Source organism: Larus michahellis, chromosome 23 (genome assembly GCF_964199755.1).
Source record: "Larus michahellis chromosome 23, bLarMic1.1, whole genome shotgun sequence".
Classification (NCBI taxonomy): domain Eukaryota; kingdom Metazoa; phylum Chordata; class Aves; order Charadriiformes; family Laridae; genus Larus; species Larus michahellis.
Window position 1 is genome coordinate 1,978,455 of NC_133918.1, and position 16,779 is coordinate 1,995,233.

The window sequence follows — 16,779 nt, forward strand, 5'->3', positions numbered from 1 at the left end:
AAGCAGCAGCATGGCTGCTGTCGTATCTGCTTCCTGGCTTTTGTCTTGATCCTGAGGATGGTGTTCTCTGAGGCATCCTCCCGGGCTCCTCTCTTTGTGTTGCTTGACATGTGATATGGTGTTATTGGGAGCACTTTCAGGTCTTTTCAGAAGCTCTTGGAAGATTTATTCTTCTAAAACGTTGTCGTTTTAACTGGAGCTGCCATGTGTCTTTTGTTTGTATTAAATCTCCTTTATTTTTCTCCCCCCTCTCTCTCTCTTTCCATGGTGCGGGGGTTCTGCTGGGTAGACTGTTGAAAATGGCAGCTCCTCCTTGGGTTTCTGAAACCTCCTGCTAGAAACAAAAGCTGAAGCTTGGCTTGTGCAGGCAGGTGGAGGTGTGGTCGCCTGGGACGGGTGGTGGAGCAGATGGGATGGCCGGGGTTTCCACGCTGGGGAGCACGGGGCTGAAGTTCTGGGTGAATGCCAGCTCTGTGAGATGAGAGCAGAAAACCCCAGCCCCAATTAACAGGGTAGATGGTTTGTGGTTGGAGGTAAGGGGTGGGTTGTGGGCTCAGGAAGGATGGTGGGTGTTTAGCTCTGACTTGGGAAGGTTGGGAATTACTCCTGGAATTTACTCCTGGGAAGGAGTAAAGGGGGCGTCACAGGGCATCTCTCTACCTGGGGCTAGGGACACATAGCTTTCCCCTTCCTCTGGATGCTATTTCATCATTGTGGATGTGTTTTCCACTCTGTAATGATAGTTTAAAGCATATGTGGAGTCATACGCAATCTTGCGTCATTCCTTCCCCTTTTCCTTTTCTCCCCCTTCTTAAATGTCATCAAGAAAATCTACTCCCTAGTTAATCACTCCCCAGTGAGGACACGTATGTAATGGTAGTACAATAGGAACCCACTGGGAGTTCTGAAAGTACATGTATTTATGCTGCTCCTACCACTTCCCGATGGTCAGGGAAGAGGCTGGATGGATGAGGGTTGTTCTTCCGTGCCCAGAGAAGTTGGGTCACTCTTTCCTGCTCAGAAGTAGCAGCTGGCAATGTGTGCCGCAGTGGAAGTGCGAGTGTTTGGGGAACTACTACTTCATTTTCCTTTTGCACAGAGCCATTATTGCTCCATTACTGGAATGGTTTAAACTACAGCGTTCCAGCAGTGTGGGATCAAATGGCAGGTCCTTGATGGCTAGCCTTTATTTCCCAATTTTCTGTGTCTGCTGGGATCCCTGGTGCTCTTTAGAGGGCTTATCTTATAACGAAGGATGCTACAGCTTTCCCTTCGGGAGGCAGGCAGGCGAAGGTGACGGTGCCACCTGCCTCGGTGCGCTTTCTTCCCGAAATGCCTTTACTCTATAGCACGATTTTCTTCAGAGGGATGCTGGGCCTGCTGTGGGACTAGTTTGTAGCAGGATTGATATCAGGCTGCTAACTCTTTCCTGCTGTGGAAAGACTGTGAATGCTTTACTTTTCATGAAATGGCCATATGGCATTTTTCCATTGTGTCACCCAGCTGGCATTACATGAAAGGAATTGTTACTGAAGATACTCCGCTTATGAGCTGTGTAATTTAAAGAATAGGGTAGGAACTTGGACTAAAATATTGAAAGCATATTGATTGCTGTAGGCAGCGAGCATTTCCATATTGTGCATTCCAAGTGACAGAGTCTGGTGCTATATGGAAAAAAAGCTACTTCTTTCTTGCTTAGGTTCTTTGGCTTTTATAACTCTGTTTTCTGAAAAGTGTTTAGAGTAAAATTTCTCTCTCTTAATTATGCAGTCTGCTTTTCTGGGAAGAGTTGAACACTTGCAGCACTTCTTGTCTTAGGGGAAGTTGGTTTCCTATCACCTTTCATGGTGATGCTCGAAGTTAGATTTTGGTCTGTTACACAGACACACAGGGCAGATGTTATTTCGTTTTTATTGCTTCAGCGAACATCCTCGGCTTACATTTGCTCTTTCTTGCCAAACAGTGTATTTTCTTTAGTAACTCCTTAGACAGCATCTTCTATAGGTGACTATCATTAAACGAAGAGCAAACTTGTCTCATAATGCAGCTAGAAGACACTGGAAGGCACGGAATTAAAAGCTTGGTATCATTATCTTTCTGGGAAACAACTTTGTCTCTGCAGAATGCTTAGTGGGGTCCCAAAATTGCGAATGTTGGAGACAAAATAAGCACAAATTGAAATAGTCTGTTATCAGCAGAGCTTAACTTGTGAATTCCACCCTAATGTTTTAGGCAGTCGTATGAAAAATAAATATTTTGAGAAGAATAAAGTGTGGGAGGAGGGACACTTGGCAGAAGTTCAGTGGGAAGAAGTCTCAGATCTTACCTGCAGCTTTGCCTGAATAATGTAGACAGTGGGTTTGACTTCATGCACGTAACGGCTGCCTTGCTGTAAAAGCAAAAACTGTGGTCCATGAGGCAGCAGTAAATCCTGGAGCTGGGCCTGCAGGGTTGTGATGTGGTGGGTTTCTTTTTTGTTTTTTTTCTTTTTAACAGCCAAGAGCCTAGTACAGTTATAGGTTTCCAGTACAAATGGATTTTTGCGTTCTCACTGAAAAGTGATCTGCTGCTTGTCGTAAGTCTTGTCACTGTTTTGGTGAGGCACCAGTCGATGCCATTACCAGCGCTGCAACCATTGGATTCGCTTCCTTGCCTTCCCCACCGGAATGTTCTTGTTACTGCTGGAAGTTCTGAGCTTGCACACATGAATTCTGATGGGCACGGTCCAGTGACAATATTTAAAATAAACCCTGATTGTCCAAGTATATTTCCAATCTGTTTTGCCCACAATCATAGAAGAAGAGGCTCCTTTGAGAAATGGTTCCATACAAAATACTCGGTCACACATATGTGCAGATCTTTTCAGTAAAACAAAACATGGTTGCGTAGTCCCTTTCAGGTGATAACTCTCCAGTAGCTGATGGCAAAGTGTCCTGAGGCATGTTGGATACCTGAGGCTCCTGCCAGCAACGGGTCATGGCTGCAGCGTTAGAGTGGGGAGGTGCATGTGGGGCACCAGAGGAGCGGGAGAAAGGTTGCTCATCATACATCGGCCTGTAAGTCTCCTGATCTCCAGCTGTCGTAGGAAATCGTATCTCATAATCCTGTTAAATGAACTGAGTTTCATTTTAAATGACAGGCTGTTCAATCTCGTGATTCTAACTGCGGGGGAGAACCCAAAAAGAGAATAACACCTTCTGATAAGAATCTTTCTTAGTTTTTATATCCAATCGATATGGTTCAACTTGCAATATTTACATTCCTGTGCTAGTGTTTAGGTTCAATTGCTCCTCAACTTCCCTGTTGTCTTAATTCCTGATGGGTTTAGGGATAATCGTATTCTTTGCATTCTCTGTTGTATTCAGAGGGACTGCGTTATATGACCATCATCAGCTGCTTCAGCTTTTTGGCCTAGAATGTCCCACTTCCAACACATCTCACTTTATTTCAACTCCTTTGATCTTCCTGTTTCTCTTCCCATGGAACTCAGTTTCCAAGATTAGCCTTACCCCCATTCTTTTCAAGAAAACTGTTGTCTGAAGGAAACAGGAGACTTTTCTTAGGTTGTTAGGCCTAGATAATTAGAGAGTCTGTCTTGGGGAATTTCTGCACATGTGCAGTCATCAAATTAAAAAGCGGTATTGCAATTAAGAGACAGATGGGGTTTCATGGTTTCTAACTGTAAATATCCTCATGTGGCCTCAAAATCAGAGCCATCTCCAGGTATGTAGGGCACGATGCTGAGATTGCTGTGAGCAGTAAGTGCTTCAGCGTTCTTCCTGGCGTACTCTTGAAGAAAGTTTCCAGTGTGTCCTCAGTCCCTGTCGTCCCCTTCTGCTGGGGGAAGGTATTGCCCAGTCATGGGTTAGAGCAGGTCTCTGCAAGAGAAGTTGGTGGAAGCTGCAGTCACGTATTGGACTTCTGCTGAAGACAGGGATTTGGTTTTGTTTACTCGGGGTTCTTATAACAGAATACCTTCCTCTCTTCCATAAAAGCTTGTTCTAGCAGTAGGTGGAAGTCATCCACAAGTCTTCAAAAGAAGTGCAGGAACACACGGGTCGCCGTTGCTAAATGCTGGCTGGACATCTGACGCGCATGCTGTCTGCTCAGAGGAACCCCAGTAGCTTCTGCTGCTGCAGGTGCCCCGTGGCTCAGCCCCGTGGATTAGAGGTGATTTTTGCTGAGCACAGATGAGCGGAAGCCTGGCATCTGTAAGCGTGCAGGCTTCCCTCTGTTTGGGGTGCCCTGTCTGGCTTGTTTTCCCGGAAATCTCCGTTCTGAGCAGAAGCAGAATGGTTTGTGTAGGAGCAGCATTGTCTCTTGTTGCCCGATAGCAGCTGATGGTTTGTGGGGATAACTGACATCACCTGTACTTAAAATCTTCCACTGCTTACTGGTACACCGCAGCTGAGGAAAGGGCAAGATAGCTGTTTGTCCCAGATATTTTTGAATGCCCTATTTCAGCGGGAAACTTGTTGTTTTGGTATTTGAAAAGCCCTCCAAACGTCCCCTGTGGCTTTGAAATGATGCCACATTTCGGAGGTTTGGATTCATGCCTCCAGTTATTTTTGAAAAGAACAGGAACCTAAAAATAACCATGTGTACTTTTCCAGGCAGAAATGACTGGGGGTTTTTGGTGAGCCAAGAGTTTGCAGGGAGGCTGCTGGAATGAGACATTCTGTGTGTGAATTTATGGCTTTGTGTAGCCAGTCAAACGGAGCGTTACCGGAGAGATCCCAGCCCAGCGCGGGGGCGAGGATAAGGACGGAGCCCTCCTCTGCCGCCGAGGGGCTTGACCTTCACAAACTGTTGCTCTGCTACGTGATGAGTGTACTTGCTGGAGTCCACCTCTCCTGCTTCCCCCAGGCAGTGACCTGCTGCTTTGCTTCCAGTTACAGGGATCGGATGCCGTTGAACGTATTTCTGCAGTCTCTGTCGAGCAAATTTATCTGTTTAAAAAAAACCCACCCTGAATAAAAACCTGTTTTGGCTTCTAAATTTAGAAACAATGCAGGCTGGCAGCTCTCTGAAGCGGATTTCACTGAGCTAATTATCCTTTTAGATAAAGCAGGTCTCCTGCATTGTCTAATCAGATGAAAATATCTGCATTACAGATGGTCCCTTCCATTCATTATTCACTAAGGAGATTAAGTTTCGCAGAGAGAGGAGGAACACGACGGGGGTGGGGACACTGGTGGGAAGAGATTGAGTCCCCGTAGCTGTCACTGCCGCTTTGCATGTGCCACCACCTCCCTGCGTGACCATAATGGACCATGTTCTTCTACTGGTTTAGCTACTGCAGCCCTTGGACTCCAGTCCAGCTGGAATTTCCTTACCAGTTCTTGTTTCACTCTCAAAATTACTGTCAACCACAGAATTGACTGGGATTTTGGGGGAATTTTGTTGGATTCCCTGTGTCAGTAGATGGGGAAGACCCTGCTTTCCTCTTTCTTGGCTACCATTTATTGATTGCTGCTTCCCAAATATAGTAGGCGAAGAAACTGGTTGTGAGTAGTCAATCAGGTAGCTTTGTACTCTGTTTTGAATTCAGCAGACCGCTGGTCCAGGAATCACCATCTTGCTTCCAGAGGGGAAAAAATAACCAATTTTCTCCCAGCCACGGTTGACCATCTGATTATTTCTGTACCCCCCGCTATTTTTCTTGGTGAGATTTTTCCCTCAGCTATTGGCTAAGGATGAGCTAGGGCAGCATTACAATATAAAAATAGATGGGTTTAAACAGGGCTGTGGTTTGTTTGAATTGTAACACGGCTATATCTTGCAAAAGTAGATGGGGGAAAAGTCTTCAGCCTCCATGTATTATACCAGGTTAAAGCACAGAGGTTTTGGTTATAACTGGGCTCTTCCTAACCACAGAGCCAAGACAAACATATAGCGTAACTGGATGCCAATAAAGTATAACAGCCACTTAGCTTAGATTTCAAGACCTTTATACGAAGCTTAGTATTTCAAAATACTCTCATGTTACGCTGGTTCTTTGTTCTCTTGTTAGACAATGGCTTTGTAATCGTGCTTCCTTATTTCTCAAATGTTTTTCTTTCTCCTGTTAGCATATGAAAACCTCATGTAGACGTTAGAAACTGACTGTGTGGTGTGGAGGACTGCGATATAGGAGCTGACTTGCAAAACTTGTAAAATAAGTATCATTGCCTTGCCCGTGGTTTTTCTTCTACTACGTCTTGGTTACTCAAGCATGAAACTATTTCCTACAAGAACAGATAAGACTTTAAGACAAAATTCTCTCTTAAAAATAATCTTGAGATGGTCTCCGTTCACAAATGGGGCATCTAGAGACCCAGAAAAAATGTTTCAGTTTATGAGGTGAGAAGAACTCAGTACTCTTTAGAACTGTTCTGATGTTTCATTGAGGTTCTGCTTCAGATTTTGAAAATACCTACTAGTACATTGTTAGGTTGAATCTCTCTGAACTTGGTCTCCAACGTGTGCTTTGTTTTTCCTATGGTGGGGACATCGAAACACACGTCCCCTCCCAGCAGGCAGGAGAGCACAGGTAGTAATTCTCTTTTCAAATTTTATTTCCACCTGGCTGTTTGACGGAACAGATAATTCGAACTAACTTCAGTTACTCTAACCTGCCATTTTCAGCGTGTTTAGCTTCTACGACTTAAGGCTCTTGGCAAAGTTCTTGATCTCCTTCCTGAGAACCGTAGGTGTTCACTTCTCTCAGACCTCTTGCGCAGCATGTAGCAGCAGGGCATTTAGGGCATTTGGACAACTTCTTTTTTGTTTTTCCTCCTTTCCTCCCAAGAGGCAGACCCGCTCCTGCTGGCCACTGTGGCTTTCTCCTCCGCAATGGCTTAGGCAGGTTTACCTCCATTTGTCATCGCTTCTGTGGCTCTGAGCGGCGTTGGGTGCTCCGCTGGGAAGAGAAAGCGATGGCGGGAGACGCCGGGCTCCGGTGCTTCGCTGGGACGGGGATCCTGGCTCAGCGAGTGAGGTGTGGAAGTAGCTGGAGCGTGTCCGCATTGCAGCGCAGGCACCTCTGTTGGAGTTGTCACTGAACGAGAACAAGTGCTGGCAGGTGAAACGCTCACTTCTCTCTGTACAAAGGAGCAGATGCAGAAAAAGGATGCTAAGCAGTCACCGTCGTTGCTTTGATGTTCCTGAGGTTCTAATATAAGCCATCATCTTACTTGCCCCTTCAAAGTGCGTCATCATCATTAATTACAGTCGCATATTATTTTTTCTCTCCTCTTATCTTCCTCCCCCAACCTTCCTTCTGCCTCACTTGTGGCACAGCAAAACAGCATGGCCATAGATTCCGCTCTCATCTCGAAAAGAGCAAGTGTTAATCTGTAGGAAAAGCTTGTGGGTATTAACCTGGCACTTGATGTGGGTTCATCAGAAAGGCAGTGTATAACTCACTGAAGGCATAACTATAAATATTTTCAAATAAGGCCTTTGTGTTAGTTGTTTTCCAACTTGAAAGTGTTAGAAGCATTCAAGGTTTATATTTAGCACCGCAGAAAAATCAGATGCTTGTCTGCCTGTTGTACAAAGATGTTTCAAGGCGGTGTTTCCCGCACGCGCTGTGCCGAATACCCCCCGCTATCGGAGCTGGCTGGACCTGGGGGCCAGCGGGGACGGGAGGGGGCATGGGGGACCGTTTGTGGGATGGGTGCTGTATGGCATTGTCCCGTGGAGCACAGTCTCCTTGGGCACGGCTGATCCCCGGAGACCCTTCCCTGTTCCTGCAGTGGCAGGGGAGCGGAGAGGGTGGGAGCAGGTGGGGGGGGGGGGCACCTCTGGGACGGGCAGAGCCAGCGGCCGAGCTCTGGGGGCTTCGTCTCCTCAATATTTCCTAAAAAATTCATTTGCCCTTATTCGTAGCAGTATCACTGAGTTGGTACAGAGTGTTTGGCTCTCTCCAAAGGAAAAGGGATACGGAGCGGAAAGGAACAATGTTAACTCTTGTGTGTGTGTGTTTTTTTTTTTTTTTTTTTGTTCTTTGTCTTTTTTTAAGCTGGAAAGAGGTGACTTCCTCTCGGAAGAATGGCGAGAGAGAATTGCAAACACAAGGTACAGTACAGCCATTGAATGCTGCTTTATGAACTGAATATTTGGGAGTTTATATAATGGAAATTGGGAGGCTGGCCAGCTTTTTATATAGAATTTCCATAGCAAATACCGAAAGCCTATCTGCCAACTTTTGTACTGGCCTCTTTAGATCCTGTTTTCTGACGAGAAGAATGGGTTTAAATGCACGTCCCATGATGTTACATGCAAGGGTGTATCCAAGATAAATTCTGGTTATACAGAGAAATATAAACCTCTGTTTTGCATATCCTTGTAGTTCGTGTCAGTGATTCTAGCAAAAACTAGTTATCTTGGCTATTGGTGCATACAGCTAAGCTTGTTTTCCATTCAAAAAAAAAAAAAAAGAGACCCAAGTGAGTCTGTTCCAACTTAAATTGGGAATTCATTTAAGCCGAGTGTCTTGAGGATTTATTTCTGTGAAGGTCTGTACAGAGCGTCAGACTCCTTTTTGATGGTATCAAAAAGGGAGTAAATTCGTTAAAAGCAATAAAATACTCTTCTGTATTTTTCAAGGCTTTGCATCCTTTCAGCCTTTATGGACAGAAAATGAAGTCTTTATTTTTATACGACCTTCTGGGCCACCCTGTTACGTGTGGGAATGGAAGCCCGTTGTCAAAGAGGGCTCTCTGAAAGTCTTCAGCCTTGTGGCAGTGTATGGATTGCTTCCAAGACACTGGTTTAAGAGTACTCCATCAGGAAGGCGTCTGCCGGGCTGATGATTTTTGTGTTATTATGCACCTCGGTTAAACTTCTGGAGGTGCCTTTTAATTTGTGGACAGCCTTGTCCCAGCCTGGCAGCACAGGGGGGTTTTGCTTCGTTTGCTCTTCCGAGTGCACACTCCTCTGCTGTCTCTGCAACTTCCCTTGGAACAAATTTAATTATTTTTTTTTTAATTATTATTTTTAGCTGAAGTACATGCAGAAATGCCGGTAGATGTTTATTTTGTTATGGTATGCGGCTAATTGCACGCCTACCGCTCCACAGCCACCTTGCTCTCTGATACAAAAATTCAAAGAGAAGTAGGTTTTTGCACACAACTGTTAGGTGTTGGTGTTTGTTCCGAGCCTGCCAACCGTTCAGCGTCTGCACTCTCGGACGAGGCTGCAGGTTGGCTGCTCAATTCCCATCGGGGCCACCCGCTCTCAGCATGTAAGTGGAAGCGTCACCCTTCCTGTGAGCGGGGACCGATGGCCAGGCTCCGGGGAATGAGGCGCTTCTGCCCGGCTGAGTGCTGGGATGTGCGCAGGCTGTTAATAACTGTACATTACTCTTGTTAGTAATTGTACATTATTCCTCTTAATAACTGTACAGTATTCCTGTTAGTAACCATACATTATTCCTCTTAATAACTGTACTTGTGGCTTAGCAATACGTGCTGGAAAGAGAGCTGGAATCGAGGTGGACCGGGGGCTCCTGTGCTACTGTCATGTGCACACAAAATACTCGGCCAGAATGAACACTTACAAAAAAATAAATCTAGCTGGCAAGCTACGTCTTTTTCCCTTCCTTTCCTGGATGTTTTCTAGTCCCGTTAATATGCTTGGCTCTTCTGCAAGGCCCTTTTTGGCACATGCTGGGAGGGAGGAGGAAGAAACCCCTGCTCGCCTGACTTGCCAGGCAGGGTTTCCCAAATTTCCAAGAGCAAGGCATAGCAAGAATAAATTATTATTTTTTTTTTTCTTGGTGTATAAACATTTTTTTTTTCATCCGTGGTTTTTAATAGCTTTGGCTGCTGCTCTTAAACTCAGTGTCCTTGTTGAACATGTTTAATGCGTGGAGGCACTGGGAAGGGAATTTTCTTGCGAAGAAATGAGTTCTCCATGTTGAAGCAATACGTGGGGCTGGCGCTCACGGTTCCCGCGAGCGGGGCCTCAGCGGCTTCCAAGGGATGTTGAGGACTCTTGTTGGAAGCTGGTAGGAAACAGGCACCAGGGACCATTAAATCCCAGGCTCTTAAAAATAAAGGGATATTTCTTTTTTAATCTGTGACGTGTTCTGTTTCTTTCCCAAACATTTTTGTCATTTGGGTGATTCTACCCATGTGCAGGTTTCTTTGTGTCCATGTGACTGGGATTTTTTTTTTAATCAGGAATAAACCCCCCCTCATTGGATTTCTGAACACAGAAAGATGCAAACCCTCCGTTGTGGGTCAGGGTGAAGTGCTGGGGTTAGGACAGGGAAAACCTGCTGGGAGATGTCAACTGCCGCCTTGCAGTATGGGGGAATTCAGAGCTAGAGGAGAAAATATATTTTGCTGCAATATTTTAAATGCATGTGAAGAAGGAATGGGATGAAACGTGTGTCTGTTGTGTTGGAATATTGCTTTTCCTGTGCGGATTAACTACTGTAAGTGTGTTGGTGTTTGATCTCACCATGGCAGAGGGGTGAAAACATTTTGCACCTTGTTTTTATGTTGAAACTTACGGTGCGAAACTCAGCCGAGTGCTGAGAGGAGCCGTCGGAGCAGGACGCCTTCCACGTTTCATAGGTGTAATGACGTGGGCAGTGTCTGCGAATGCTTAAGGTGAGGTGGTTTGTGTCACTGTGCAAGGAGAAAGCGTTTTGTTAGATGGAAATAGCTGTACATCAGGGACAAGCAGCGCTTTGCAGTTTCCCAGGTGGCTGTAAAGGCTCTGAGTGACCGTGACTTGTGGTTCTGGGGGTAGTTGTGTGTCTTTACTTGGCTGCCGTTTGCCCGTCCCTGTTTATTAACAAAACCATTATTTTGCAGTGTTATTTTTGTGAATAATTTTGCCTTTGGTCCTGAGGTGGATCATCAACTGAAGGAGCGATTTGCGAACATGAAGGAAGGTAACAAATCAAACTTAAAACCTTTTTCCATTGCTTTCCTGCCCTTTTTTTTTTTTTTCCATTGGTTTTCCAGCTGCTGGTGGTAAGGGCTTAGTTACAGCCGTCAGAAGCCAGATGGGTTTCATTTTGTGCCTTGCGGGCAAGTGTCTGCACTGCGATGGTTATTTCTTGGACTTTTTATTTCCCATCTACTCTGACCTACCCCATTACTGGAAGAGGGGAGATTGAGATGAGATCTGAGGAAGAAATTGTTTGCTGTGAGGGGGGTGAGCCCCTGGCCCAGGTTGCCCAGAGAAGCTGTGGCTGCCCCATCCCTGGAGGGGTTCAAGGCCAGGTTGGCCGGGGCTTGGAGCAACCTGGGCTGGTGGGAGGTGTCCCTGCCCAGGGCAGGGGGTGGAACTAGATGATCTTTTTAAGGTCCCTTCCAACCCCAACCATTCTGTGAATCCTGGGAGGTAGCTCTGCATCTGCAGACTGTCTGTGGGGCTCTGCTGGGACAGGAGGAACTCTTGGTCCTTTCTTACCTCTTACTGGAGCCAGCAAAACATGCAACAGTCAAGACTGCAGAGCTTCCTGACTGCACAGGCATGGCTTTGTGTATCCAGTTTCTGTAATTGCATACCGAATTCAGTTACTGGATTCTCCTGTTTAAAATTGTCACATTTAGTACTGGATGTTACCTAATAAGTATTAAAATGGGGACACTGTCACTGGATGTCTTGTTTACTTCTTGAGACGCTGCATTGCGGACACTAGTGACTAGGGATGTTCAATAACCCCTCTGTGGCCCTTACGTTGCCCGAGGTGTCTTTTGTCTTTCCTCTTAACCGCTTGGATAAGTAACAACTTCATTTGGTTATGGCAGAAATTACAAAAATAAGGATTTCTGAAAAGAAAAATGTGTGGCACGAACAAAGCAGCTGTGGCTTCCCATAGCATGGCCTCGTGCTGAAGTAAATAATGTGACTTTTGGGCTCTGATGCAAACTGTAAAACCCCAAAACATAAGCTGTTTTCATTAACTGTAGTGGTTGATTTTTTTTGTTTTGCTTTTAAAAACTGTTGTTTAGCGGTGGCTGGAGAGGATTGGCCAGATGGGGAAGGTTCAAGAGCTCTTTACAAAATGAAGAAACCTGAGTTCTCTTCCCAGAAGGTGCTCGGGCTCCGTGCCCCGGGCTGAGGGACCACAGGGAGCTGGGACGCGGAGACTGGCCCTTTTTTAAATAAAAGGGCTTTGGGGGCTTGTGTATAAAAGGCACTAACTAGGAATGTGATAGCAGTGTTCCTAATTGAAATTTCTACAGATTGCCACTGAGAATTAATGCACTCCTTTTTTTTGGAAGTGTTTTAAGATCTGTCACTTCAAAGTGATCCTTGAGGTCACTTGAGGTCCATAGCTACCTGAAGGAGGAACAGATTGACTTTCTTGGATGCTGTTGGAATGAGCTTGAAGTAATGTATATTTTTCTTTATAATGATACACAAGTGGTAGTTTTATTAGGGCTGCTCTTTAGGGCTCTGTACTGGGTTATATTTAATAAGTAGTCATTTCTAGAAGAAACACTCGTAGCTGACTTTGCTGGTTTTGACTTTCTTTTTTCTTTTTTTTTTCTTTTTTTTTTTTTTTTTCTTTTTCCAGGTGGGAGAATTGTGTCCTCAAAACCTTTTGCACCTCTAAATTTTCGAATTAACAGTCGAAACTTGAGTGGTATGATGGCCCTTTTCATTCTTCATTATAATTGTGCTGTATTCATTATCTGAACATGTCTGGAGCGGGGGTTTGTTGCTCTTCAAAGAGTTGTGTAAGCAAGTAGAAAACTGCTGTTGTATTATTACACTATACGTGCCAAAGCGACATGAATTTAAAATCACACAAACACAAAAACCCCACCCAGCCTCTTTTTATGGGGTTCATCCCACGGTGGTTAGATGTCTATAAAGTTGATGGTTCCCTGGCCGGGCATGTTCTATAGTTGAAAAGGAATAAGGTGTTTCGAGGGCGTGATTCATTTCTTTAAGTACAAAGAGCTGCAGTGAGTAACTTGTGGGCAGGTTCCTTGTACCGGAGCTGTCTGAATTTGGACAGGTAAATCCTCTAGTTGTGATTTGCGAGGCTCAGAAGCTGAAACATTCAGCTTCGCCTTGTCTTCTGTACTGTAAGCTGCTCAAACAGACCTATCCCACAAACGCCCAGTGGCTGTGTCTGTTTTATTGCCAACGAAGTTTTGTGTTTTTCTTCTCTTCTGACCGTAGTAGACTTGCTATTTGCCAATGTTGTCCTTTGCGAGTGTGGGAACTGCAGCTTAATGAGCTTTTGAGATCGCTAATACCCTGCGTTGTTGGTTTTGCTTCTGACCCTTTTTTTCAATTTTTATAGTTGAAATTTTTCAAACAAAAGAATGATCCAAGCTGGGTTTTTACGCGTGTTTACTGTGTCCAGTGCAAAACATTCCCTAAATTTAAAAACCGCCTTATTCCCCTCCTTGTGCAAACATGGCAAGTAACACACTGAGTTACAAATCTCAAGCTGTGCTTTCTGTTTTTGGCCTGACGCTCATGGCAAACTGCTTTTCAAGAATAGTAGTTTGAAGACTGTCGTTAAGACGTTTCACTGAAATAGTGCTATTGTGAGTTATTTTTACTAAGGTTTGAATTGTTGTGAATGTCCCGTGCATCGGACACCCAAAACTGCCCTTTTCCTTCCCGTTTGATACTTTTCTCTGTGGCATCTAATTGTTTGGAACCTCATTAACCATTGGGTCCTGGTTTGCCAACCCTTTGGAGACAGGTACTTGAAAATAAAAGGGGGGGAAAAAAAAAAGGCAGAACGGTACTTGTGGAAATCCTCGAACCTCCAGAGAGCTGGGATCAGTCTGTCAGTTTGCTGACAGACAAAGAGCCCCTCAGTAAAGCTGCTCCCTCTTCTGCGGCGCACTAGGACTAGATGAAATATAAGGCACTTCTAAAGTCTCAATTAGACCTGCCCACGTAAAAATACATTTTTTTGGCCTCTGAAGCCTTTTCTTTCCTGGCTTCTGACCATTTCTTTATCTCTTTTGCTAGGTTTGGGCAACTGCTGTTATAAAAAAGTGGGGGGAGGCAAAGGGGCCAATGTGTTTTAGTTTTAGTTTTTTCACCTAATAAAAGCCCTGATTCTGACTATCAGTTGAGCCAGTTCTTTATCCCGTTTCAGCTTTCACCCCCGTGTGCATTCAGTGGGAATAGTTTTCTAGAATGATGAAATTTTATATATCAACAGTTATTCAATGCTTAGCGTGAATGTTGATGTTAAAATTATATAGAGAATTGGGAGAATGAGATTGCTTGGCATAAGAACAGATAATAGCTTCGGCTAATAGGAAACTCTGCCAGGGATTCGGATAAAAGGTCCTGAAAAGAAATTACCTTTGTGTGCTACAGACCGGGGAGGGAACAATTGTGGGAATAAATTTTAGGTCTTAATCCCATTCTGTGGCCATCTCGTACTTGGGAAATACCAGTATGAAATGGAGAGGCGTGGGATGGGATGGGCCTGGGGCTTGTTCCACTCTTGATGGCCCGGTGTAAGGGCCACTTCCAGGGACACGTCATCCTCGGGGAGCTTGTGGCATCGAATGTGGCCGAGAGCCATCACGTTCAGAGGAGATGTCACTCTGCTGCGCCAGCATTACGCTGCTGCCCTGCGAGGTTTTTCATAATGCTTTTATTCAGCAGAGGGTTTTTTTTTTTGTGCCTGAGCATGATTGGAGTCCCGTGGCTTGCCTGTCTATCGAATGTTGCAATCTAAAGTACGAACAGTTATGCAAGTAAATAATTTAATTAAATTACAATTTAAATAATTTAACAAATACAGTGGAGAAGATAAAGTTTTAAGAGGCAGGCAGCCTTTTTTTTTTTTCTCCTCAATGCCATTTTTGTCCGTAGTAGTTCCAGCTGGAAAAAGGAATGGAAATGTGGAAAGAGTTGGGACAAACCAAAACAAGTATTAAAATGTGGTTAAAATGGTGGTTGAGGTTGCTGAATCCTAAACTTTGCTTTTTGACTCTTCCGGGTAATTTTCTATTTAATTAGAAGTGTGCCATGATTTCTTCGGCAGTCTTGCCACTCACTGAGTGCGCGGTGCTTATGGAAATGCTTAGACACATCCCATACCTATTAATTCTAGGGAACAAAACAAATACAGGCAAGAAAGCAAATATAAAACATGTTTGTCCCCAGTCCAAATATAGTGCAGTTACAGTTTACATGGCTTGGCTCTAATGACGCTCTGTTACTGGTTCTACCTAATTAAATCCTGCCTGTTACTACAGATGTGTTGTTGCTGGGCTCCTCGTAAACGTTGTCTCTGAGACACGGGAAAGTTCTGTTTGTTAAAAGCTTGCACTAGCCCTTAATTTTACTCTAGAATGGCTGACTCTGAAGAGACAGAAGGTAGATCTTTCACATTTCTGAAGTTTTCTGTAGGGTGCATGTCGCAAGAGAATCAGAAATTGCTTTTTAAACTCACTGCAGTGCTTTCTTCTGGGACGTTGCTATCCGAATACCAAATTTATCTGTTTGGTTTGAGTATGCCTGTCCTGTTGCATGGCTGGTTTCAGCCGAGTAGAACTGAGTGGCAAACTTTGGTTCCGTAACCTGACTTTTTTCCTTTAGACATTGGCACTATAATGAGAGTTGTGGAGCTATCACCACTGAAAGGGTCTGTGTCGTGGACCGGGAAACCAGTTTCTTACTACCTGCATACTATTGACCGAACCATAGTGAGTATAAACACGAGCCAGTAGATCCCTGGCTGCCTTACCTGCTCTGGAATCAACATGCCAACTTCAGATCCATTCTTCTTGGGGATTGTTTTCACATTTGTTTGCGCACCTAATTAGAATGGGTGCATTTCCCTGTTACCTGTTCAGTCCCGCTGAACGTGCAGATGGTACCACATGGCGTAGCCTCTGGCTGCTTCGGGGTAATTAGGGGCGGTGCTACGGTAGTCTGTTAATTAATTGAAGGTGCATAGATTTGCTAATGTAATTCCTTCTTGTGCTCCGGAATATGCAGCTCTGCAGAATGGTGGTTTTGTGCTACAGCTTCCACACTGAGCAAAGACGCGGTGGGTCTTGAATTCTTGAGTTTGCTCTGTGCTGCACAGACCATGCCATTCTGTGCTATTTGAGCAGTAAATCTCAATTTTAGTTGAACTTTCAGTTGCTGTAGAACCAGCTAAAGCTCCGTAACAATGCTGGTGCACTCACTGTTGGGTTGTTTTTTTTTTTTTTCCGGTTAAAGAAAAAGAAACAAGCCTGTAGAACTGTAAACTTTTGTGGAGAAACAGTCAATTCCCACACCGAGTTTTTTTGCAATCCGATAGTAAGACTATTTTTCTAAGTCTGCTTTTTTTAAAGAATATGCTGGAGCGCAGATAAATATTTTAGTGGAGTACAAGAGTGAAGTAGCTTCATTGAAAATTACCTTCTGCTGGGTAGAGATACATGACACAAAAAGCTTTAAAACAAGGATAGGCAGTGGTGAGATGATAAAACCTTGTTGAGGCTTGGATTATGTCTGGCTACACAACGTGTCTGTGTCGCTAAAAAAAATTAATGTAAACGGCTTCTTGATGAAGCTTATCAGAAGAAAACCAGTCAGAATTTCTGCAGTTCTGCGTTTGTCTTAAGCTGATATTTCGTTTTTATGTATTCTTCTGTCGTGACTTTGAAAATGACTCTCTTATCTTCTATTTTCAGCTTGAAAACTATTTTTCTAGTCTCAAAAATCCAAAACTCAGGGTAAGTTTCAGTCATTTTCTGTAGAAAACTCAAAAGTACTGGAGTAGCCACCGTGAGGAATTTAGTCGCTTGTTAATGATGTTAATTGGTAGAAAGTCAAATTTCC

At 44.4% G+C, this 16,779-nt stretch overlaps 1 protein-coding gene across 10 annotated transcripts in view; it reads left to right on the top strand.

The window, feature by feature from the left end:
• The window catches only part of DOT1L (DOT1 like histone lysine methyltransferase), a 71,538-nt gene that overhangs the window by 31,792 nt on the left and 22,967 nt on the right, over positions 1-16,779 (top strand). For all 10 annotated transcript variants that reach the window (XM_074565761.1, XM_074565760.1, XM_074565762.1 and 7 more), the window contains exons 8-12: positions 8,006-8,061; positions 10,812-10,891; positions 12,530-12,598; positions 15,544-15,650; positions 16,632-16,673. In XM_074565761.1, coding sequence (XP_074421862.1) covers positions 8,006-8,061; positions 10,812-10,891; positions 12,530-12,598; positions 15,544-15,650; positions 16,632-16,673 — 354 coding nt within the window. The remainder of the gene's footprint in view (positions 1-8,005; positions 8,062-10,811; positions 10,892-12,529; positions 12,599-15,543; positions 15,651-16,631; positions 16,674-16,779) is intronic.